The sequence below is a fragment of the Papaver somniferum genome, chromosome 11, assembly GCF_003573695.1.
Source record: "Papaver somniferum cultivar HN1 chromosome 11, ASM357369v1, whole genome shotgun sequence".
Taxonomy (NCBI): Eukaryota; Viridiplantae; Streptophyta; class Magnoliopsida; order Ranunculales; family Papaveraceae; genus Papaver; species Papaver somniferum.
The window spans coordinates 121360210-121384859 of record NC_039368.1 but is presented as its reverse complement, the minus strand read 5'-3'; the positions used below and the strand labels follow the sequence as shown (position 1 = coordinate 121384859).

General features: G+C 37.4%; 2 protein-coding genes across 5 annotated transcripts; both read left to right on the top strand.

The window, feature by feature from the left end:
* The first annotated feature begins 615 nt into the window (after positions 1–615).
* On the top strand, positions 616–999 carry LOC113325036. Its single transcript, XM_026573277.1, has one exon. The coding sequence runs from the start codon at positions 616–618 to the stop codon at positions 997–999; it is 384 nt and encodes a 127-aa protein (XP_026429062.1).
* A 9708-nt stretch (positions 1000–10707) lies between these two features.
* On the top strand, positions 10708–14536 carry LOC113320115. 4 transcript variants are annotated; one of them, XR_003345914.1, is made up of 6 exons: positions 10708–10959; positions 12101–12188; positions 13125–13263; positions 13341–13390; positions 13502–13847; positions 14001–14536. XR_003345914.1 is itself a non-coding variant. In XM_026568055.1 (5 exons), exons 1-5 carry the CDS (start codon positions 10863–10865, stop codon positions 14065–14067), a joined length of 438 nt encoding a protein of 145 aa, XP_026423840.1. In that variant the 5' UTR covers positions 10858–10862; the 3' UTR covers positions 14068–14536. The 4 variants fall into 4 exon arrangements, 1 of the variants encoding a protein (XP_026423840.1); XR_003345912.1 differs by having other exon boundaries at positions 10713–10959; positions 13341–13394; XR_003345913.1 differs by having other exon boundaries at positions 10852–10959; positions 12101–12184; positions 13341–13394.
* The last annotated feature ends 10114 nt before the right edge of the window (positions 14537–24650 follow it).

Sequence of the window (24650 nt, the reverse complement as noted above, 5' to 3'; positions counted from 1 at the left end):
GGAAAGTATTTTTGACGAAGAAGAAGTGTGGTAAAAAATAAAGCACCTGGCCCTGATGGATTCAATATTGAATTTTTTAGAACTTGTTGGGATTTTCTGAAGGTTGATGTTATGAAAGCTATAAATGTATAGCAAAGGAAAGTTGCATTGGAGACTTAACATGTCTAAAAACTTTAGACCTTTAAGTCTTATTAGTAGTTTATATAAGATCATTTCAAAGGTTTTTGCTGAAAGAATGAAAGTGGTGATGCCTAGCCTTATCTCTAATGCTCAAGGAGCTTTTATCAAAAAGAAACAAATTCTTGATGGAATTTTAATTGCAAATGAGTGCATTGATAATAGGTTAAAACAAAAGAATCCAGGGATACTTTGTAAAATTGACATGGAGAAGGCATTCGACAATGTCAGCTGAAATTCTTTATTTTCAATCTTGAAAAAAAATGGCTTTGGTGATAGGTGGATTCAGTGGATTTCTTGGTGTATTTCAGAGGCTCAATTCTCTATTTTGGTGAATGGTCAAGCTACTTCAAGAATAAATCCATCTAAGGGCATTAGACAAGGAGATCCTTTGTCTCCTTTTTATTTTTGTTAGTGATTGAAGTTCTGTCAATATTGATGGATGATGCAGTGGCTCCAAACAGGATAAGTGGGTTTCAAGTCAGTGAAGGGGGAACTACAGTTTCTCATTTACAGTTTTCAGATGACACAATAATTCTGCTAAATGCTTCCAGGTTGGAGGTTAGAAGGTCGTTCATTATTCTTATGCTTTTTGAGGTTCTCACATGTCTTAAACTGAATTTAGAGAAGAGTTCCATGACTAGTATTGAGTCTGATGATATAGTTCAAGAGTTGTCTTCAGAATTGGGTTGTAAAATTAATATGTTACCTATAACACACTTAGGTATGCCTATTGGTGCTACTAAAAGGAGTACAACTATTTTGGAGATTATTATTCAGAAGATGCAGAAGAAGTTGGCACCATGGAAAAGAAAGTTTTGAATAAAGCAGGAAAGATGGATTTAATTAAGAGTTCATCGAAAAGCATTGTTGTTTACTTTATCTCCATTTATCACATGCCTGTTTCAGTGGAAAAGAAACTAAACAACATTATGAGAAAATTTTTGTGGGATGAGGATGAGAATAAGAAGAAAATTAGTTGGGTCTCTTTCAAGACAGTTTGTAAACCAAGAAGCAAAGGTGGTTTTGTAACGACCCTCGAGCTCGTCAACGCTATTAGACCGGTCAAGAGAAGACTAAGCCGCTAATGACTCGATTAATTAGAAATGAACCTTAATTAATAGTAATTAATCTAACAATGATATAGATATGAAACTAGTACCATTGAATAGGTCTCGAAAAGTTATGCGAGATGGACTACTCAAATGTGTCTTTCAGATACCAGACGAAGAAGATATCATCGGAACAGTCGAAGGTCAAAATAGTCATTTCATTATCAAACCGCTTGGCTTCCCGTATAAATTTCTTGGGTGCCTTAATCAGTTCTGTTGGGCTCGAGAGAAACTCATTTTTTCTTCTTTTTTCTTTCTTCTTCCGTTCTTCGCCTCTGGCGATTCTGAAAGTTTTGAGAGATGAAATTAAATTATGAGATCGTGAGGGTTGAGCAGAGATCAAGGAATATTTATGGATGTCGATGTTGAATTGATTATCGTAATCGTAATTTACAGAGAAAATTAATTCGAATATTGAATTTAGAATTTCTGTTTTGATTGATTTTCGTTTGTGAAATTGAGTTTGTTTTGGTGTTCTACTTCTTGGGTTTGTTGTTAATTAGAATAAAGAGGGTTGTATAAGGTTTAATTTTAGTTTCTCTAGGAAATCATTTTCACAGGTTAGGGTTTTAACGAATTGAGTATGAAGATTAAGGTTTCTAATTTGGGTATTTCGGATGAGAATGATGAACTGGCAAGTGGTGATTGAAGTTGAGTTATTGATTTAGGGTTCTATGACCAGAGGTTGATGATGAAAGTGAAATTTGTGATGAACTTAGGAAGAGGATGAAGATTGGCTTGAGGCTGTGAAAGGGATGTTTTGATTCCGCTGAACTGGTGGTGCTGGTTGTGTTAATCAGTAGTGTTGAGAACTGGAATAGATTGTGTGTTTGAACTGAAGTTTGAGTATGCTGGAATTGGATTAGATGTGGAGGATGAATGAGAATTGTTTAACTGAGTTGGAGGTTAAGTTAATGCTGAAGTTATTGAATGATTGCAGTTAGAGGTTAGATGTATGAATTAGGATATGTATGAATTAGTACACCAAGATTGAAATGAAGTTGGAGTTGCAGGACCGAGAAGTGTTAACAATGTGGAGTTGGAACTGTAGCTGTTGAAGCTGGTAGAGCAAGTAGTGGAGCTTTAAAGGCATCGAGACAGAGGAAATAGTTCTGGAGGTATTGGAGTTGAACTGGTGGTGCAGAAATGAGATTGAGTTAAGTATAAAATAAAACTGTGATGTAGTTTAGATTAGAATTGAATCACATGGAGTTACTGGTGAATGAATATAAAACCGGGTAGTGATGAATCTGAAGAATTATTAAACCTGTAAAGAAGAGATTGAGCTGCAACTGGTTGTGGTTTAGAAACTATAGGTGTTGGTAATGTTTTAATGAGATATTGCAAGATGTAATGGTTCGGTTGGAGGTGTTGTATCTAGGCGCATGTGAAGTTTAATTGGCAAGACAGTTAAGAAGAGTTTGAATAAAGTGTTAGAGATGATGTTGATCCAGATTTGATTGAAATTCAAGATTAAGAAATAGAGATTATAAATTGGTTAAGCTGTAGGGTTGTAATTAAAGTTAGAAATGAATTTTTTGGTTTAAGTCTTGGCTTGTTCTGTGTTGCACCATGATTGTGCATTAGAAGTTCTTTGGCCTGAGCAATGGCTAAGGCTTTGGCCTTGTGATTTAGACCTGTTAGTCATCCTAGTCAGATTATCTGACTGACTCTTTTCTTAGCTGACTCAGGGTATTTGATTGAGTTATTTCTTTGACATGAACCAATCTTGTTGACTAAGTTGACTCACCGATTCCTGTTTGACCCAGTGGACCTTGACCGAGTTAACCCTTTGACTTGACCTTGACTGGACGTTGACTGTTAGTTGACCCTTTGACTGTTAGTTGACCCGAGTGGACTGGGATTTGTGTAATGGGTCGAGTTTAGTGGACTTGGGATTAGTGCAATGTGTTCTTAGTTTGATGTTTTGGACCTTGTGGTCCGAATTAACCTTTAGTTCCTTCTACAAGGTTGTAGATACTCTTTAGACTTATCAAATGGACTATAGATTCTACATAATGGAATTAGTAAACCTTTGTTATGCTAAATATTGATAATGAAAAGATGTAGAACCATAAATGGGCTTAGAACCATTAGATAATTCACTTAGGCTATAACTAGAGAATTGTATGAGATTTTGTTATGAGCCTTGTATGAGCCTTTTGGCTTATATTTAAAGTGCTTGTGTGATTAATAGTTAATCTTTATTAACAACGATTGATTCAAAAGGACGAACCAGCAGATCATGGATCTCAAGGTAGGCGAGGCTTGTCATCAGAAGAGGTGAGAATCGATAAAGAACTCTCTTGTACTCATTATTGTTTTACAAATCTATATCTTATGAAATGCATGCATATCTTTGTTACTATATGATATGTGTATGCATGTATTATTTGTGTGTAATACAAACTAGTTTTCTTTTACATTTTGGGATGGGATTGGATCTTTAAAAACAACTAATATCTGTGTTTTGGGGGCACTTACTTATTTTCAAAAAGTGATTCTTTCCATTGACTGGAAAGTGGTTACAATCTTTATTTATTGTTAGCATGAAAGGGAGAAGGTTTCCTTTTGATTGGTGTGAGATGTGTGCTCCAAATGTTAAATCTATTTTATAAAAACTAGCTAGGCCTCGTTGGATTGAATATTATATAGGTCTGGTTTTAATTTGGCCATTATATTTTCCCTATTTCTGTACGGGGCAACGCATGTCTCATACATGGATGTTTACTGTTCTTTTAAATTAATTTCAAAAGCTATTATATTATGTGTTGGTGTTTAGAGAGAATGATGTTGAGAATCTTATATATGATGTTGGATTTACACGTAGGCTGGTTGGGCACTCCACTGCATAAGCATTTCTATCGGAGATAATATTGTTACCATTAGTTTCTTTGGATACTTGATATGTAGAGTGCGCGTAGAATAAGGTACTGGTAAGGTACGTATCGTTTATGACTTCGAGGCCGGAAAACCTCAGGGTGCTTTAATGATCATTCAAGAATCCGCAACAATCATGCCTTGCTACTCCGAAGGATTACGTCGCTTAACTATTATTACTGTTGTGAATGTGTGCCGCAAGATTGGTTGGTAGATCTTTATATTTCAGTATAATTTATTATTTTATTTATGCCTTATATGTTTTCCGTGTTTTAACGGCTTTCTGTAAAACCTGCAGTTGTCTTTAAATCATTCTAGTGATTACTCGAAAGTTAGTTATTGTTTCTACTGGGCACCTTTCGGGATGATGTGCTCATTCAATTCCCACTTTCAGTTTCAGTGACAGATCAAGAGTGCACGTGACGATGAAAGCTTCGAGGAGTTGGTTAGCCTATGTTATGTTTATTTTGTGTTTGTATTCTATTTGTAAATCAACTCACTATTGACTGCTTTGCTTTTCAGCTTTTGTCAGAAGTCATAAAATGTTTTTTGACTGTTGCTTTTCAGCTTTAGTCAGAAGTCAGAGAATGTGTTTCATACGCGTGAGAATCTTTCTTTGCTAGTAATGGGTCATTTTTTGGTTGACTATAAAAGGAGTTGTTCAGCTCAGTTTTTAAATACACAACAGAGAAGAAGTAGCTTCTTCCTCTCTTATTCTTCTCTGCTACTGTTTTAGTTTCTCTGTAACTATTTCATTTTCTTCATAAATCTCTGCCAAGCTCTTAGAGTACCTTCTTTGTATGCTATATTTAGGGGTATTATCAGTAGTTGTATCCTGGAGGTGACTACCCAATTGCTATAGCATCTCAGAGGAGTAGCAAAAGATATTTCCTTTAGGTCAGCGTATCTCATATGTGCCTCTACTAGTTCCTGCTACAATTATCTGTGCATCTCCAGGAACTTCAGTCAAGCGTCGGTTTGAGCTAAGTATTTTCTTCTCGATTATTACGATTGTTGTTACTGTCTCCAACAATCTAAAGGAAATATCCTTTATTACTATATTTTTGCTGTAACAACATGGGAAAAAGTACTGTAGACAAACCTCCAAAGTTTAGTGGAAAAGACTTTAAACGATGGCAGTCCAAAATGTTATTTTTCTTAAAAGACCAGAGGTTAGATGAAGTTGATTTAGAAAAACCCTCAAGAAGGCTTCATGACCGTGGTTATGAAGATAGACTGGATAAGTGGACTAGGAAGAATTACATGTGCAAAAACCATATACTTAATTATTTGGATGACTCCTTGTACGACTTTTATAATGCAAAAGAAAATTTTACTGCTTTTGATTTATGGGAAGCCCTGGAAGAAAAATATCTTGCTGAGGCTGCTGGAAGCAAGAAGTTCTTGGTGGCTAGGTTCCTTGAATATAAGATGACTGATGAAAAGCCTGTAGTTGAACAATTCATGGAACTCCAGCTAATCATCAACGAAATTCTTGCTGAAGGCATGTTTATTGACGAAGCTCTACAAGTATCTGCAGTGATTGAAAAGCTTCCACCCTCATGGAACGAGTACAAGAGGAGGCTGCGACACAAGACTCGTGAAATCATCATGATAGAGCTGGGGTAAAAGATCCAAGTTGCTGCAAGGACAAGAGACTGATGTTGAGAAAAGACATGTCCAACAAATCTCATATCCTAGACGATAATGCTGCATCAAAGAAAGGGCATGAAGGAAAATCTGAATCCAGCAAAAATGGTAACAAACGTAATAAACGTCGTAACTCCAAAGTTAACCATCTTAAACCAAAGGGTGGCGTCTCTAAAAACACCATCAAAGGTGACTGCTATAACTGTGGTAAAATCGGTCATATGGCCAAAGACTGTAAGGCGCCTAAAAAGACCAAAAATGATCCAAAACAGAAAAATAAGGCAAACATAGTAGATGAGTCTGGATATTTTACTGGCATGGTGTCTGAAGTCAACCTTGTCTCTAATGTGACCAATGTGAGAGACTGGTGGTTAGATTCTGGAGCCACCAGGCATGTCTGCAAGTTCAGAAATGCTTTCTCCTCCGATGACAAAGTAGGAGACGATGAGAAATTGTTTATGGGGAACTCTTTCCACCGCGAAAATGGTGGGAAAAGGCAAGGTTGAATTGAAGCTCACTTCAGGAAAAACTCTCGCTTTGAATGACGTGTATCACGTCCCGGACATATGCAAGAATCTTATCTCAGAAACCATCTTACTTGGGAAAGGTTTTAAATTTGTAGCTGAGTCTAACAAAGTTGTAATCTCTAAGGGTGGTGACTTCGTAGGAAAAGGTTATGTCACTGAAAACATGATTAAGCTTAGGGTAATTTCTTTGAACTTGAATGTTAATGCATCTTCTTCTGCTTATGTTTCTGACTCCTCACATGTTTGGCATGATAGACTAAGACATGTTAATTTCAAATCCATTGAAAGACTTGCTACTTTAGTTTGCATTCCTAAAATAAACATTGACAGAGGTCATAAATGTGAAATTTGCGTTGAATCTAAATATGCAAGAAAACCCTTTAACAAAAAGGTTGAACGTAGCACAATTCCCCTATAACTAATCCACTCGGATTTAGGAGATTTGAAATCAACACCAACTAGAGGTGGTAAAAAATGGTACATCACTTTTATCGATGATTACTCATGATACTGTCAGGTTTATCTTCTTAGAAGTAAATATGAAGCCTTAGACGCTTTCAAATTATATAAACTTTAAGTAGAAAACCAAAGAGGTGTTACAATTAAAACTTTTAGGTCAGACCGAGGCGGTGAGTATGTGATACCCATAGGAGAATTTTGTAAACTTAATGGCACAATTCATGAAACCACTGCACCTTCTTCAGATGAGTCGAATGGAGTAGCTGAAAGGAAAAACCGAACACTCATAAATATGGTGAACGCTATGTTAGCTAGTTCAGGGCTACCTTCGAACCTGTGGGGGGAAGAAATTCTCTCTGCTTTCTATATCTTGAACCGAGTTCCATTTAAGAAATATGACAAAACTCCATATGAGTTATGGAGAGGTAGACAACCTTCTTATGCATTCTTTAAAGTATGGGGGTGTTTGGCCAAGGTGGTCATTCCTCGCTCCAAGAAAACAAAAATAGGACCTAAAACTGTGGATTGTGTTTTCTTAGTCTATCCTGAGCACACTAGTGCTTATAGGTTCATGGTCATTGGTCAGAACACCATAATGGAATCTAGAGATGCAGTGTTTTTTAACACATTTTTCCTTTAGGGTCTGGACCTCGCAAAAGGGTCCACGATGACTTCACATATGTTCCTTCAACTAGTCATCCCCCGTCTCTAGATGATGAGACCGAACCTAGAAGAAGTAAGAGGGTTAGAACCGAGAAAATTTTCGGTCCAGATTTTGTGACTCTTACAGTAGAGACCCCAAACCTATAAAGAAGCTATGAATTCTCCGGAAGATCCCTTGTGGGAAGAAGCCTCGATTAATGAGTGGGATTCCATTCAACAAAACGAAACTTGGGAGCTTGTAGACTTACCTCCTGGTAGTAAAACTGTATGTTGCAAATGGGTTTTCAAAAGGAAGCTTAGAACATACGGAACTATAGAAAAATACAAAGGTAGGTTGGTAGCTAAGGGATATAGACAACATGAAGGATTAGATTTATTTGATACTTATTCACCAGTCACAAGAATCACTTCTATTAGGATGCTGATTGCGATTGCTTCTATTTATGATTTGCATATACATCAGATGGATGTTAAAACTACATTTTTATATGGTGAATTGAATGAAGAAATTTATATGGACCAACCTGAAGGTTTTGTTGTGAAAGGTTTTGAATACAAAGTATGCAAATTGAACAAATCTCTGTATGGTTTAAAACAAGCACCTAAATAGTTGCATGAAAAATTTGATCATGTAATGATATCTAATGGCTTCAAGGTTAATGAATCTGATAAATGTGTTTACATTAAATCGATGGATGATTCTCATGTTATTGTGTGCCTGTACGTTGATGATATGCTCATATTAGGCAGTAACCTTGATATTATTAATACCACTAAAAGCATGCTTAAGGAAAACTTTGACATGAAAGACTTAGGCCCTGCTGATGTAATCTTAGGGATGAAAATCAGAAATACGTCTGATGGATATAGTCTTAGTCAATCTCATTATGCTGAAACTGTACTTAAGAGATTTAATTATGAAAATGCTAACCTGTATCTACTCCTTATGATCCCAATTGTAACTTGAAAAATAACAAGGGTGAGGGAATTTCTCAACTTGAGTATTCTCGCATTATTGGCAGTCTCATGTATTTGATGAACTGTACAAGACCTGACATTGCATATACTGTGAGTAGATTAAGCAGGTACACTTGCAACCCTGGGCGAGATCACTAGAATGCTCTCTACAGAGTTCTTCGGTACTTGAGAGGAACTTCACACTATTGCTTAAGTTTTGGGAAGTATCCTGCTGTACTAGAAGGGTATTGTGATGCTAACTGGATATCATACTCAGATGAGTGCAAATCCACTAGTGGGTACATATTCACACTTGGAGGTGTGTCTTTGTCATGGAAGTCTTCCAAACAGACATGTATTGCTCGATCCACTATGGAGTCTGAGTTTATAGCCCTGGAGAAAGCTGGAGAGAAAGCTGAATGGATACGAGGTTTCCTGGGAGGAATTCCACTCTGGCCCAAGCCCGTGTCTTCGATCGCAATCCACTGTGACAGTCAAGCTGCTATTGGTTGCGCAAAGAATAGTGTATACAACGGAAAGTCTATACATCTACAAAGAAGACACAAGACAGTGAAACAACTACTCTCTAATGGTATCGTCTCTATAGACTTTGTGAGGTCTAAAGAGAATACTGCAGATCCTTTGACAAAAGGGTTATCTAGAGAGGTAGTTAGATCCACATCGAGGGGGATGAGACTTAAGCTCATAGAATAAATCGCCATGAAGGATACTCAACCTTGTGAATGGAGCTCCAAGATCAAGGTTCAATGAGACAACTAATTTTTGGTGATGTCGAGACAACACTATTTTAGTCCCTCCCTATGGTGTAACTGTGTGATAGTGCTACCTGCCTGAGTTAGGATGATCTGTTGAGATTTTAATGAGTACCATGGCTTTGCTTAAAGCGGGGTGTGGCAGGACACTCTTAATGGACTCACCTATGTGGATGTTGGAAGTGGGGCCGCTTCCTATGAGAATTTGAGCTGAATCTTTAGAGACATTCATTAAATCCGGGATTTAGCCCACGGCCAAAACGGGCACAACGGCAAGAGCTTGACAGCTTTTCTTTGAGGCATCAAAGTGTGGTTGTTATTTATGAATTGCATTCACTGTTGGCGGTTCAAGACATTGTGTTCACCGTTTCAACAAGCAGTTTCGGTAACCTCTCACTAAGTTAAGGTTCAATCTCTGGGAAACCTTATCCTAATTTTGATGTATTCAGTTTTCTCGTGTTTTATCGATATGTTTTATCATTCATGTGGGGGATTGTTAGAAAAAACGGGTTTTGAAAATACATGGATATTGACTTGATCCCTAGACCTATTGCCCAATAGTTATTTTTTCAATTTGAATAGATAAAACAATAGTCCCACATAGACTAAAATCTTAAGAGTTTTTAGACTTAAATACCATGGGTTTTGCCTAAAGGGCATGGCCCTTTGGGTCTACACACTTTTGTGTGAGGGGGAAGACCTAGACTATGCCAAGGTTGCCTTTCCCGTACGCGCAGTACTTCGCACCGAAGCACGCACGCCGCCGTCCGTCCGATCGGTCGGGTGTGGGTGTGGGTTCACAGACCTATCTTTTTACTGAATTTTTCGTTCGTGCTTTCCACACATGTAGAAGAATCTCTTAGCCTTTGTTTGTACGTGTTTTGCCACACGCATGAAGAATCTCACTCTGTTTTTTGTCTGACACGCGTGCTTTGACTGCTTTGCTTTTCAGCTTTTGTCAGAAGTCAGAAAATGTTTTTTGACTGTTGCTTTTCAGCTTTTGTCAGAAGTCAGAAAATGTTTTTGATTGTTGCTGTTCTTTTCAGCTTTAGTCAGAAGTCAGAGAGTGTGTTTTATACGCGTGAGAATCTTTCTTTGCTAGTAACGGGTCATTTTTTGGTTGACTATAAAAGGAGTTGTTCAGCTCAGTTTTTAAATACACAACAGTAGAAGAAGTAGCTTCTTCCTCTCTTGTTCTTTTCTGCTACTGTTTTAGTTTCTCTGTAACTATTTCATTTTCTTCATAAATCTCTGCCAAGCTCTTAGAGTACCTTCTTTGTATGCTACATTGAGGGATACTATTAGTAGTTGTATCCTGGAGATGACTCGCCAATTGCTATAGCATCTCAGAGGAGTAGCAGGCGATATTTCCTTTAGGTCAGCATATCTCATACGTGCCTCTACTAGTTCCTGCTACAATTATTTTTGCATCTCCAGGAACTTCAGTCAAGCGTCGGTTTGAGCTAAGTATTTTCTTCTCAATTGTTACGATTGTTGTTACTGTCTCCAACGTTATAGTATGATTTTAGCAATTTTTGTGCGATCAAAACGATCAGAAACACTGACCCCCGGCTATTTCAATATGGGTTACATTTTGTACGCTATGGTTGAATACTAGTTGGGCCAGAGTAGTCTTGCCAAGACCCCCCATCCCAATGATAGAGATGATGCGGGGATCACTAGCCTGTTTAATCTTAATATCCATATATATATATATTCGGCGATCTAAACCAAGTTTCTTCAATACCCTCGTCTCTCAAGGTAATACATAGGTCGTTATTGTGTTGTTTTTGGTGTATTTGACGACGACATTAGTTGGAGATTTTGATTTGTGTTTTATTATGTTTGGAATTAGTTGGATCTTTGTTTATTGTGTATATTGTTTGTTGAGCATCTCGGATTGATATGTCTTGGATTCTTATTTGATAACACATAGGTCAATTCCTGCTAAGTTACCTTTTAAATGGTTATGGATCTGTTGTTGCTTTAGTTTATGGTATCATAAGAGTTATAGACTAGTATGTTGTATGTAAGTTTGATGTTGCTCAACTATTCTGAGCTTGAAATACTCTCTGACTTGTGCTAAATTGAAATTTAAGTGCTCACATACAAGAATTCCACTTGAACTATTTTCAGTTGACCCTTGAAAGCACTAGACTATATATGAAGAACGTAACTCATGCGATTGCGTAGCTGTGTCCGATATTTAGAAAATGTTGGGATTTTCTTTGGCTTTGTCAGAGTTACGAAAAATAAATTCCATCTCTTAATTTTATCCTTGTTTATGGACATAAATAATTTCGTTGTGTTATTTCTGAAATGGATTAATGGTTTTCGTAGCATGTTAATTTTCCTGTAGAATTCCATAACTTAGTAAAATGACTTGGCCAAGGGCTAATTAGTTGCTACCGATATGTAACTAATGGGGTTAATTTCGCAGTTTGATTTTGAAGTCACCTAATTGATTGTCCATTACAGATGAGATGTTGATTTATGAGTTGTTTTAGTTTGTTTGCTTTGTTATGCTTAAATTGGGATTGATTATTGTACAAGTGAGATAGTATACCTTTTGTTTGAGGATGGGAACAAGGTTAGATGTCTTTGTTTGTGTTTATTTTTATGAAAGGTGTGATCTTTATATCAGGCACGATGAGCTCAGGGGGCAATACTTGATCACTATGAGCAGTGAAATTCATGTTTAATTGTATTTGAATTTTATTTGTTATGGTTTATACTTTAGTTGAGGTGAATATTTGGAAATACTTCATGATAGATTTTATGTGAGTGCAGTTTAGTCATCTATGTGATGAGCCCTCTGTGTTATCTCTTTATACATACAGAGAACATTTCAAACTATATTTTACATCAGATATGTATTAATGACCTCAACTTTATTTTACAGACAACTTAACTGATATCAATTTTGGAAGGTGCTGCGACAACTCAATTATATATCACACACTCCAGAGGTCCGAAGTGCTTCTACGTGGGTTAGTTTACTTTATCCTAACTTAAGTAATGATATGATTGATTTTTTGTGGTAGATGATTTGGTGTGTGTTTGTGAGTAAATTTTGAAGTTCATGCATGTTTGATACATGATAAGTGTGATTAGTTTGAATATATAGTATGTCAGTCCCGATGGAAAAAAAGTGGATGGAATTAGAAGATAGATCCGATGATTTGTACCTAGCCGGGGTCAAGGAATTTATCGACTGTGCACATAGAGCAGGAAGAGATCTTTTTTTCTCTTGCCCTTGTAAGAAATGTCGAAACTCGAAAGGGTTAGTCGAACTTGATGACATAGAGTATGATCTATTACGCTGGGATATCGATAAGAAGTATGTGTTCTGGCACCTTCATGGGGAGAGTGAGTCTTTGCATGTGAATACTAATCCAATTGTTGAAGAAACTAACCCGTTTGAGCAACCTAGAATGGAAGATCTTGTAGATGATGGAGAACCTCAAGTTGAATCCCATAGTACTCCTAATGATAGTGATTCACTTAGAAGTAAGAAATTTGAAAAAAATGAGAGAAAAAGCCATTGAACCTCTATATCCTTCATGCCTTAAGTCTAGGACTACCTTATCAACCATGATTGAGTTACAAAATTTGAAGGATCAATTTGGCATGCCAGGCAACAATGTCACAGCATTGTTATCATGACTTAAAGACGTGTTGCCTGAAGGTGCCAATTTGCCTGATAACTACCCTAATATGAAGAATCCTATCAAGGAGTTAGGAATGGAATGTATAACCATTCATGCATGCCCAAATCATCCTATTCTGTATAGGAAAGAGCATGCTGAGAGAGTCGAGTGTCTAAAATGCAAAATGCCTAGGTATAAGCATTATGTAGACCCAAAGACTGAAAAAGGAGGAACTGAACCACTAAAAACTGTGAGGTATTTTCCATTAATCCCCAGGCTGAAGAGGTTATACAGCGTGCCTTGGATTGCAAAAGCGATGACTTGGCATAAAAGAGCCAAGTCAACCGATAATCTGATGCGCCATCCAGCTGGATTTCATAAGGCTAGTGCATTTGCATCTGAGTTTGGTATGCAGGTAAGAACTATACCCATTTTCTATATGGCTTTTCTTCTGGGTTTCTTTAATTGTAATCTGGTTCATCATCTCTGCAGTCTACAGTCGAAACTCCATGATCCAGCGCCGCTTTGCACTGGGTATTACAGTAGGTAACAAAAAGGATCCAAGTTTTTTTGTTTGTCTCTGTCCATAATAATAATAATAATTTGTTAATCATGTGTAATTCAGGACCGACGTAGAATTTTTTCGTATGCAGGTAATAATTTTTTCAAGCTCCACTGGAATTCAAGGAATATGCCTCCAAAGTTGGCGTAGATTTTGTCAGAAAAATGGCTTGTACTATTTATGTGCCATCAAGTTAGAAAGAGCAGCTGAATATTGTAAAGTGTTTGATTGAGATCATAACTATGGCATCCAGGAGGCTATCATTTTCATCATGGGTATCTCTAGGGGATATCCTAACACTAAGTTACTGAAACACAGTTTATATAATTAATAAATCACATTATTTAAATTCTTATTGAAGTCCAACTTTCCTGTAGCTATCAATCAATTATTGCAGTACTTTGCATGTGGATTAGACACCTTAGTTGAAATCAAAGGTACTTCTGAAGTTAACATTCAATGTCCAGTGTTGAGTCTCAGTTTTTATTCTTTAGCATATGTTTGTAATTTTGTTTCTGCTGATATCCATGATCTGGATAATTTATGAAATACGCAAAATGAATTGACAGTGCTAATGATCTCTTTGATAGGTTTCTTGGAGAGTTTCTCAGAAGAGCCTGCTCTGGTTCAGTTACATTTGCTTACAGTCACTATTAAATTATTTTACGAAGAATCCAACAGAAGGCCCACAAAGAATGATTTAGGTTTGTTGCTTCAATGCTTGATATTCATGCTTCTGCATTTTCAATTGCACCATTGCAGGTAGTCCTGAATAATGCTACTGTTGAGACAGACAATCCAGTTCTGCGTGATCGGGCTATAATTATTTGCAAGTCTAACACGGTATTGCCAGGCTGTAAGTCCACAGAAATAATCATTTTCAGATAATAAATATAGTGGAGATGCCTTCAAGTCAAACACGGTATTTGCCAGGATTTAAATGTTAGGAAGAACGTACAAGTTTAAGCTTCTCGCAAAAACCATCAAAAAGGATGGGCGACTAAAAGATACCTTGACACTATTAACGAATTTAGTTTCGTTTTCTTGTATTTGTAAAGAAAGAAATGATCTAATCTTTATCTGTTCGATTCTTTGCTTGTTTCAAAAGCATATTAGTAATGATATTACGAGAAATATTATACTCTTTATCTTTTAATTTGATGTGGAGAACATCAGAAATACAGATACATATCTTGAGTATGATGTTCGAGAACTATGTCAGCTGCAGATGGTGACAAATAACCTGATATATTTGTGATTTCAGTAACATCCAAAGGCCTAGTTCAGTGTTACAAGAGAAAACTTTAGTAACAGTATCCATGTGTGACAGATTGTGGAGACGTATTACTACCTGCACAGAATGGAACGGATGCTCTGGTGCTGTGAAAACGTTACTGACCAAATCGTAACATGTAAAAACTGTGACAGAAAATATGCCACACCATCAACGGTAACGTTTATTCAGTGTTACTGAAGGTCTTTGTAACACCTATAAACCGTTACAATTAGGCTCATTTGGTGTTGTGATCAGAGACGTAGGAGCATAACTGTACCTTGGATCAGTGTGAGATTGGTTGGGGTTCAACTACAGTCCAGACCGAAGTTAGTTTGGAGTAGGCTAGTGTCTGTAGCGCCTTAATACAGTGTGTGTTCAATCCGGACTAAGTCCCGGGGTTTTTCTGCATTTGCGGTTTCTCGTTAACAAAATTCTGGTGTCTGTGTTATTTCATTTCCGCATTATATTTGTTTATATAATTGAAATAATCTAGGTTGTGCGTTGTCCAATCAATTAGAATATCCGACCTTTTGGTTGTTGATTTAAATTGATCGACACTTGGATATTGGTCTTTGGTACCATCCAAGTTATCTCTCTTTGATAAAGACTCGCAGATTTCTATTTGCTTGAGTATAGATCAAATCGAGATATTGAGATATAAACTCTTTGATATACTTTTCTATTGATTGAGTCTAACTGTCTAGTTGATTCTCTAGAAAGTGTATTGGAGTTTTTCCATACAGACTGCTAAGCGAAATATTGGTGTGCTTTTAGACCCCCGCTTTTTCAGATAATTCATCGAACGAGCAGTATTTTGCTCAGACAAGCAATATTTGCTCAAATTAGCAATATTGATTCAACTATCAATATTCAGTAATTCATTATACGAGAAATGTGTATTCTGACTATCAATATTGATTCAACTATCAATATTCAGTAATTCATCATACGAGCAATATTTGCTCAGACTGTCAATATTCATCATGTTAACGATCATTCGAGAACTATACACCTGTCCCAGTAGATATGCTCATTCATGAATAATAGAGCATTCATTCATCATGCTCGAGTCAACAACACTGAGACTCATCGTCTAGTCAAGTCAACAATTCACTAATTACACGTCTGCTTTATAGACTCCACATTCATGAGACATCAATCGTCACATGGGGGGATATTAGGGTTTTGATTTGGCGGTCTACGACACGTGTGTTCATCCACGATGAGATATGTGAGTAAGTCGTGCAAGCGGTTGAGGAAGTTGGTAAAGTAGTGGATGGACGATCAACCCAGTATCCGCATGAGATGGAACTGGTTAAACCACGATCTCTCACGTTCCCACTCTTTCACTCAAGCAACCGTCACACTTACTGGAGATCAATGTGTCCATGTTCTAGCAATATAAATAAGATCTTTGAATTCATTATTGAAGTAAGAACAACACGGGAATTGTCACAATATTTCTCATCTGAACAATCACTCTCAATTGAGCAGAATTCAAACTTATTCGAACCCATAAGTTCATCAATTTGCAGAAACCTACAACACATTTACAATACCTTTGATCATCATTGATCTCACACATACTTCTCAGCTTCCCTCCTATATACTGACCCATCCTCTCTTGTGACCGAATTGACTATGGAATGACCATTGTCTTGGTTTAGGACGGAGTCCTACAGATTTATCTCTCGAACTCAATGCACTCCCATGTAGTGCATTTGTTTTCAAAAAGGTTAAATAAATTTGCTCGGTTGAGGAGTCTTCGTCCGCACGGTCGTCTCTTCATTTCCTAAAAAACCAGTAAATCATTTTCTCCCGTCAACACCGAGCCAACACAATTTACGCTTCTAATTGGGTATTGTGTAACTAAGCATGTGATCTGTGGAGTACATAAATTTTTTATATACCCTAAATCGTTTAGGTATAAACATATACCAACGACGATTCTCAGTATACAAAAGGTTCGTCATTGTTTACAATATACCATAACGACTCCATAAGCATTTATTGTAAAATTTGAATTCAACTAATGTGGTTGAGTCGTTCAATGGAAAAATTTTCAAATACATGGTCGTTGGGTCATTAATATCTATAAATAGAGACCCACATATAACTCATCTCTTCCTTACCCAGATCACATTTCTCAACTATCATATTCATTCTCATCAATTTCTAATCCAAAAAGAGAAGAGAAAACACCATGGCTACTCCTTATACTTACGAAGAGAATTGCGCCATAATGAGAGCTTGGGTGACACTCAAACAACATTCCGAAGATCTAGGAAAAAACACTGATCAAACTTATGATGCTTGGTGGAACCATGTATTCATAGTTTTTATGACGTTAGACGGAAATTGGAACTCAAGGACTTTGAAACTCGTCAAGGAAAGGTTCGGGGAGATATTCGAAGAATGCCAAGCCTTCAAAAAAGAATTAAAAGCCGTGAAGGAAGCCGAACCCGATATGTTGGGTGTTATAAGAGTAAGTATTTAAACACATACACATTCGTAATCCCAAGTTTTGAATGATACAAAATGATTAACTTATATTTGTTTTGTGTTTCCAATGGGGGTTTGCTTATGACCGATACGAGACTATCCCTGAGACACCGTTTGATACCGATTGGTTACGTGTTTAAGTGCACAATTATTATCTATTGTATTTCATTTTCTTTTTACTACTGTTACAATAACATGAATCAAAGTAAATGGATTCATATAGGAACTTACCTGTGGAAGATCCGAAATCCCCAGGATCGAATGATTGTTGTTACAAGCCTCTTGAGAATCCTTCTTATTCTTCAATTGCAGTGAAGCCTTGAATATAATCTACTAGAGAATATACTACTTGTTCACACCCTAGTCTCCTAGAAAATTAATGGAAGAGATACTTTCTATAAACCCTAAGTTTTGCGGCAGTTTCATTAGTCAATAAGAATAACAAATATTCTTATATATTGGATAGGAGATAGGAAGTAGTCACTCGTAGGGTTCTCACTTATTCGCATGAATGATTCCACAATTCCCCCACTACATATGCAGGCATATATATGGATTTGGTCATGGGTCAAGATACAACGACCAAATACTAACATCTCCCACTTGCACGCATATAATATAATATTCTCATTCATGCATTACCAAACTCTTCATACTGGATATAGGGTGTGCGACCTCACGAGCATTACACAAATGGAAGGAGCACAATGATTAAGTTTTCATCAAACTAACCAAAGTACATCACTTACTAACTTCTCGTTTTCACCTCAGCTAATTTGACTGCACCCGATGCAATAATCTTAATCCCTCTAAAAAAGCAGTATTGAACCCACAAATATAAATTGTATTCATGATTTTCGACAGTCGAAAAACGCTGGCCAACAATGAATCACAATTTATGGTGTATCATCAAATTTTCTTCCAAGAAATTCATATAAATCCAATTCAACTTAATAGCTTTCCTAGACATGTATCATATTACGGAAATACACATCGCATTAGAAAACATGCTAAAGTAGCATCATTAAGTATCCTATTCATGACATAAACCCAAGTCAAAGGGGTAAAAGAATTGGATATTAATCCAGTGACTCACACAGCAATGAAGCAGGGAATCATTCATAGCTCCCACATTCGGTCGACTTAGCACATACAATATGCGTATGCTATGGTGTTCTCCCACTTAAGTGGGCATGAATTACGTTAAAAATATACACCATACAGATCTTAGTCTAGTCGCTAAAAAGCGCCCAACTTGAATTTCTAAACCCAGTCATACACATAGAGACTATTTAGAAAATCACCTCTGGCTTTATAACATGCTTCATTAAGTGGTGGTCAAACTTAATGATTGATCTCTTTGAGATCTCATCTTAGATATACTAAGGCGACTTATACAGTTTAGAAAAGAATCAAAAGACTATTATAAAAACAGGTAGGTTTTGAATACATATTCCCAAAAACTTCTTTTCTCTTGTCTCATGTTGCTCGCTATATTAAGCGCCAACGTGAATCACCTGTATGAGTAGGTCGATTTTTACCTGTAGACAACTTCAAATACATGTACACATGAATAGTATATTTGAATTCCATAAAACATATTTAACCAAGAAAACAATCAATACTCATTCATTCATTCAAAAATAATAATAATGTCATCAAACAACAATTAAATGTTCTACATATCAAATCCTAGTCAATCCCATGTTCTCTACATGAGATTGGAAAACAACTCTCGGCATTGGCTTGGTCAAAGGGTCAACCAACATCTTGTTCGTGGAGATATGTCAAAGAACAACCTTTCTTTGTGCAACTATATTACGTACGAAATGGAATCTCCTACCAATATGTTTGGTTTTTCCATGGTATTTGGGATCCTTCACATATGCAAGAGTGTAGATGGTGGATTTTCGACAAGGGTTAAAATCATAAAACCATAATTATACATGCTCTTGATCTGACAATCAGATGAGTATTGAGGCACATGTATCTCATTGAAGCATGAAAGATCATGCCATAAAATCTCTGACTGAGAAGGTTGTCTCTCAGAGTATATGTAGATGTGTAGTTTCTCAGCTGAGGCAACGACACATCTCATGAATACTGAGGGATATCAGTAATTATTTCTATATAGAATCGAAAAATTGGACGGCTCCTAGACACATGCCTGCTAGTATAGAGCAATAATGTCTTCAGGATGCAACAAGGTTTTCCCTGACTATATAAAGGAAATATGACGTTTCAACAAGCTCATGTTTCTCAATTCTCAGATAATTAGTGCTCCTAGACAGCATGCCTGCTAGTATAGAGCCATCGATTAATTATCTCTAACCGTTAACTGAATATTCAGCAATATTCTATGATTCTTCGTAATATTTCATCACTTGAACTTGTGGTTCTTCCCAGCAGAATTCCACGGGTTAGTAATAAATATTCAATGTGTGGGCATCTGAGCAGCTCTCGAGTAAGCCCCGACCAAAATGGTGCAAGTGTACTCAGGAATAATGCACAAATGAGCACCTGAATGCACAAACGAGCATTCCAAAACACGAAGGAACGATGAACCTATGCAAAATAGGAAGAAAATAATAAATAATAAAATATTAATCGTGCCATGGCCAGTCCCAGTCCCACGCCCAATTTTATATTTTATCATATTTTTATTATTTCCCTCATCCCATGAAAATTCTATGATTTCATGATATTTCCCTAAATTCATGAAAATTATGTAAAATTAGGGAGAAAACGCACGGGACCCAGGCTCATTGGCCGTCCGGCCATGCCCTAGCCGTGGCTGGTCCCACACGCCCTTGTCACATTATTTTAATAGTATTAGTTTCCCACATCTCATGGAAACTCCTTCACTTCAAGGAAACTCCCTAGTTTCAGCAAAATCCTTGAATTCATGAAATCTCCCTCAAGTCATAAAAATAATGTAAAATTAGGGAAACTCGTGGGACCGGGCCCTAGCCGGTCCCATACGCCCCTTATTTTATTATTATCATTTTTTATGTTTCCCTCATCTCATGGAAACTCCTTGACCTCAACAAATTCCTTGGTTTCAACAAACTCTTGGATTTTATGATATTTCTCTAAAATCATGAAAAATATTATAAATTAGGAAAAGTGCCTTAGGACCGGGATCTTTGGCCGGACGGCCATGCTTTGGACATAGCAGGTCCCATACTTCATGATTCCTTCAATATTTTATTATTTTCTCCTTCATCTCATGAAGTTTTCATAGTTTCAGCAAAAATCCCTCATTTCTTCATATTTTCTCAAAATGTTGCTCAAACGCACACTAGAAAAATATCAAAACTCTCAGGACTGAGACACTGACATTATGGTGACACAAGCATGTCTCCTTGACCGATCAAGGTCGGCCCTGAGGCTTGCAAAGATCCGGTCCCATGTGTTTGAACAATTCTGACCTAATTTGCTCAATTGCTCATACTAGGTCCAAACTCTTCTCAAACAACTTGGAGTTTGCTCACACGACCATCAGCTGGTCACATGACCACCAAGGTCGGTCCCTTGACCCCTTGGTCGGTCCCTCATCTCTCCATAATCAGGTTCTACTACCTGACGCTCACACGAGCACTATTTTTAATAAATGATTAAACCAGCATTTAATCATCCTTTCACCAACTGGTCTTCAAGAGACTTTGGAATTTTGCTCACTTAGAGCATCTGGGCTCTACATTGTCGGTTTATCATCCCATGTATCCGATCCCTTCTCCATTTCATGAATGATTTTCAATAAATTATCAATTTATCATCAACTCAGCAGTTGATCAAAATTAGGGTTTTGAATCCAAGGTTCATAATTCCAGATTCAAACGTTAATAATTTTATGTTGATCCCATGATTAACATCCTAATTAAGTATACTCGGTTCAGCTGCCAGTATTTTAGATTAATATTTATCTTGGTCCTGTTTGATGAGTGCTAAAAAGTGCATATTTCTATATATTTTTCTTGGCAATTAACTCATCTTTTGTGCATTAATTCAACATTTTATCCCATATTCTGTATTTTATTTGTTTTCAAGAATAAATATTTTTATTAATTAATTTTGCATTTTTAGGTACTAAATAAAGTTTGGATGGAATTACGGAGCGAAAAGAGCAGAAAAGTGGTGGAAGCCGAGAAGAATTACGCAAGGAAGCTGTGAAGAATGTTGTGCGCAAGACCAAAAGGCTAGAAATGGGCTCAACAAGGAGGGAATTGTTCTTAAAGAATATATGGGCTTGGCATACCCAAGGCCCAAACCCCTCACCCAAACCCATTTCCAATATCCATACCCTCCTTCATCTTCAGCCGTCAGATTGGATCATCTCAGCATCCTACGGTCGCCTCATTGTCGTGCATCAAAATCTGAAGATCCTGCTTCACACTACAACACCTAACTCCATCTTGAGCCGTCAGTTTCGTTGTATCAGGCATCCAACGGTCGCTCAATACCTGCTTCCATCTTGCCGTTAGATCCATTTCAGAAGTGACAATACAACGCTCATCTTCGTTGTTCATCAAAATTTGCTGCACCCGCTCAACACTCAAGCACCTAATACCTATACCCATCAACCAAACACTCCCCTCCTTCTTCTCCATCGACTTCACCTCCCTCACCTCCGTCTGCAACAGCCTCACCTTCACCACCAACACCGCCAACTCCACTGCCTCAACCACCACAATCAACCACCAAAAGCCATCATGGCTATCCCTCACCGAAACCCATCATTCCCCTAAAATTCTAGCCATCTATTCTCTCGATTTCTTCCCTGATTTCTCTCTGAAACCCTAGGTAAGAAATCAATAGAATAGGTCGAGTTAGAAAAGCAATTGGAAGGCATGGAGAGGAGCAGGAGAGTCATAAGAAGAATGGGTCAACTTACAGAAGCCATTATCAAAGATTAGGTAAACTGAATTTCAATTTTCAGAAACCCTAATTTACTGTTTTGGGGGTTTTGCTTGTAAAGTGTAATTGAGTATAAATAGATGCTTTGGGATGTTGTAATGGGCATGCCTGGATTAGCCAGTGCATCAGTAGAATAGTTTAGTTTTGTTATTTCCATGAACTGTTAGCTTTGAGGGTTTATCAATCTTTTCAATTCCATGATTCTCAATTCAAATGCATTGTTAATATCAGCTGTTCAGAACTCCAACATGTATTGAATTTGAGTGTGTGATTGTTACAATTTACATCAAGCTCATGTTCATGTTTATGTTATGTTATGTTCTTATGTTAGCATCAGTAGGATAGTTTTGTACATTGTTGTCTGACAAACAACATGTTTAAGAACTTCATCATGTTTTAATTTTACTACTAAGGCAGAGATGAAACTCTATATAAATATAACCCTATTGTATGAGCACTTCTTTTCCATGACAGTTTGATGACAAGCATGTTTTAATTTCCGAAAAGGCTATATGAACTGAATGTAGTATAATCTTAGATTGCTTGTACCTTAGAAAGACAAGTAATGCTAGGGGATTGACTTATGATAGCTGAGATTAAGGCATCGCTGTGATAGGAGAAGACTAGTATATCATCTTAGAGAATTATATGCATCTAGGGGTGGAATTGAAGCCTTAGTTCTCACCTTATCCCTTATCTTCCATCACTGCCCTTGGCTCACAACCTTGGTTTGTAGCCTTGGTTTGCATCTGTTTTGTTTATTTTGCAACTATCACTGCCCTGTAAATACCATTGTATATGCCATTGTTGTTCCATTGTAAATTCACTGCATTGCCTTGCAAATGTCACCATCTTCTTTGTAACACTATCTTTGTATCTCTTTCTTTGTTTCATTGTCTCTCATTCTCTTTGTATGCCCCTGTCACTCTTATTGTTACACTATGCTTTGTAAATATGCACTGTCACTGCCCTGTAAAGCCTATGTCTACCTCTGTTTCATTATCTTTGTTTCCCTCACTGCCTTGGCTTGCTTTGCCTTTGCCACTGCCTAAATACCATTGTATATGCCACTGTCACCTTTAACTCACCTTGTATAGGCCCTGTTTTGCTCTCTTTGCGTCATTGTGTCATTGTCACTCATTGCATTTAGATTAACTAGCTTAGGAATGCTTCAATACACCCCAAGTCCCTGTGGAATGACCCTGTCTTGCACACATTACTACAATTTGACCCTGTGCACTTGCAGGTTATCACTGTAGGCATCCATTTATTCATCTTATTTACACATCTATATTCGCCTACCAAGTTTTTGACTCATCACTGTTACCAATGATTCCTCAAATGAGCAACATTCGGTCAAATGAACAACATCTGTTCACGTTAAGAATATTGGTTCAACTGTCAATATTCAATAATTCTCACGCGAGCGGCATTTGCTCATACAAGCGACATTTTCTCAGATGAGCAATATTTGCTCAGACTAGCAATATTTGCTCAGACTAAGGAATATTGGTTCAACTATCAATATAACGATTCAGCAGCACAATTTTCTCAGGTTATCAACATTTATTCGGCAATGATATATTTTTGACTCAGTAGACATGTTCAATTCATGAGTCTCAGAACATTTGCAAATTATGTTCAACTCAGCAATACAAGGACTCATCATCCCATAAAGTCAGCAACTGACTAACTAAATACACGTCTGTCTTGCAGACTCCACGTTCACGAGATGTCAATCATGTCACATGGGGGATATTAACTAGGGTTTTGTTCTGGCGGTCTACGGCACGTGTGTTCATTCACACGATGAGAATGTGAGCAAGTCGTGCAATCGGCCGACCTCTAACACTGACGGTGGTGATTTTATTCCTCCTCCCGCTAACATGGAAGGTCATCCCCTGTTCGACCGTCAACCTGAGGAAGTCAGGGGGAATCCACCACCTACCATGGCTGATCTCATAAAGGTGCAAGAAACTCTTGCAAAGAATCAAACTGACATGGCTACAACACAGAAAAAACTATTCAATTATCTCAAGACTCTCACTGACAAGATGTCATAGAAGACTCAAGGAAAAGTAAAAGAAAAGGAAACATCCTCAGATGTTGATCTGGAAGTAGTTCCAATTCATACAGTGGATGACAACGAAGTCCGCAAAGCTGCAGACGATCCATCGGCGAATGAATCATCAAATTTCATTACTCGGGAAGATTTGGAATACCTCTTGGATAACCATGGAAAAGAAAAGACATCACATGTCCATCGTTACCAGCCTCCATGCGCTGCTGCTACACAAAGGATTCCTCTTTCGAAAGGTTATATCTCTCCAACCTTCACTTTGTATGACGGAACAGGCAATGCTCGGGAGCATGTTTCTCGGTTCCTGGAAGCATTGGGGTGAACACGAGCATAACCATGTTGTTCGTCTCAAAGAATTTTCAAAGTCTTTGAAAGACAGGGCATACACCTGGTACAATAACATCTCACCAGGAACTATCAACAATTGGGGAGAAATGATTAACGCCTTCTACAGAAAGTACTTCT

Coding starts and splice junctions, on each gene's coding strand:
- LOC113320115 (XM_026568055.1), top strand. CDS start 10,863: ATGATGCGGGGATCACTAGCCTGTTTAATCTTAATATCCATATATATA. Junction 12,189..13,124: donor TCCGAAGTGCTTCTACGTGG/GTTAGTTTACTT, acceptor ATTAATCCCCAG/GCTGAAGAGGTTATACAGCG. Junction 13,395..14,000: donor TGCACTGGGTATTACAGTAG/GTAACAAAAAGG, acceptor TCTCTTTGATAG/GTTTCTTGGAGAGTTTCTCA.
- LOC113325036 (XM_026573277.1), top strand. CDS start 616: ATGGATGATGCAGTGGCTCCAAACAGGATAAGTGGGTTTCAAGTCAGT.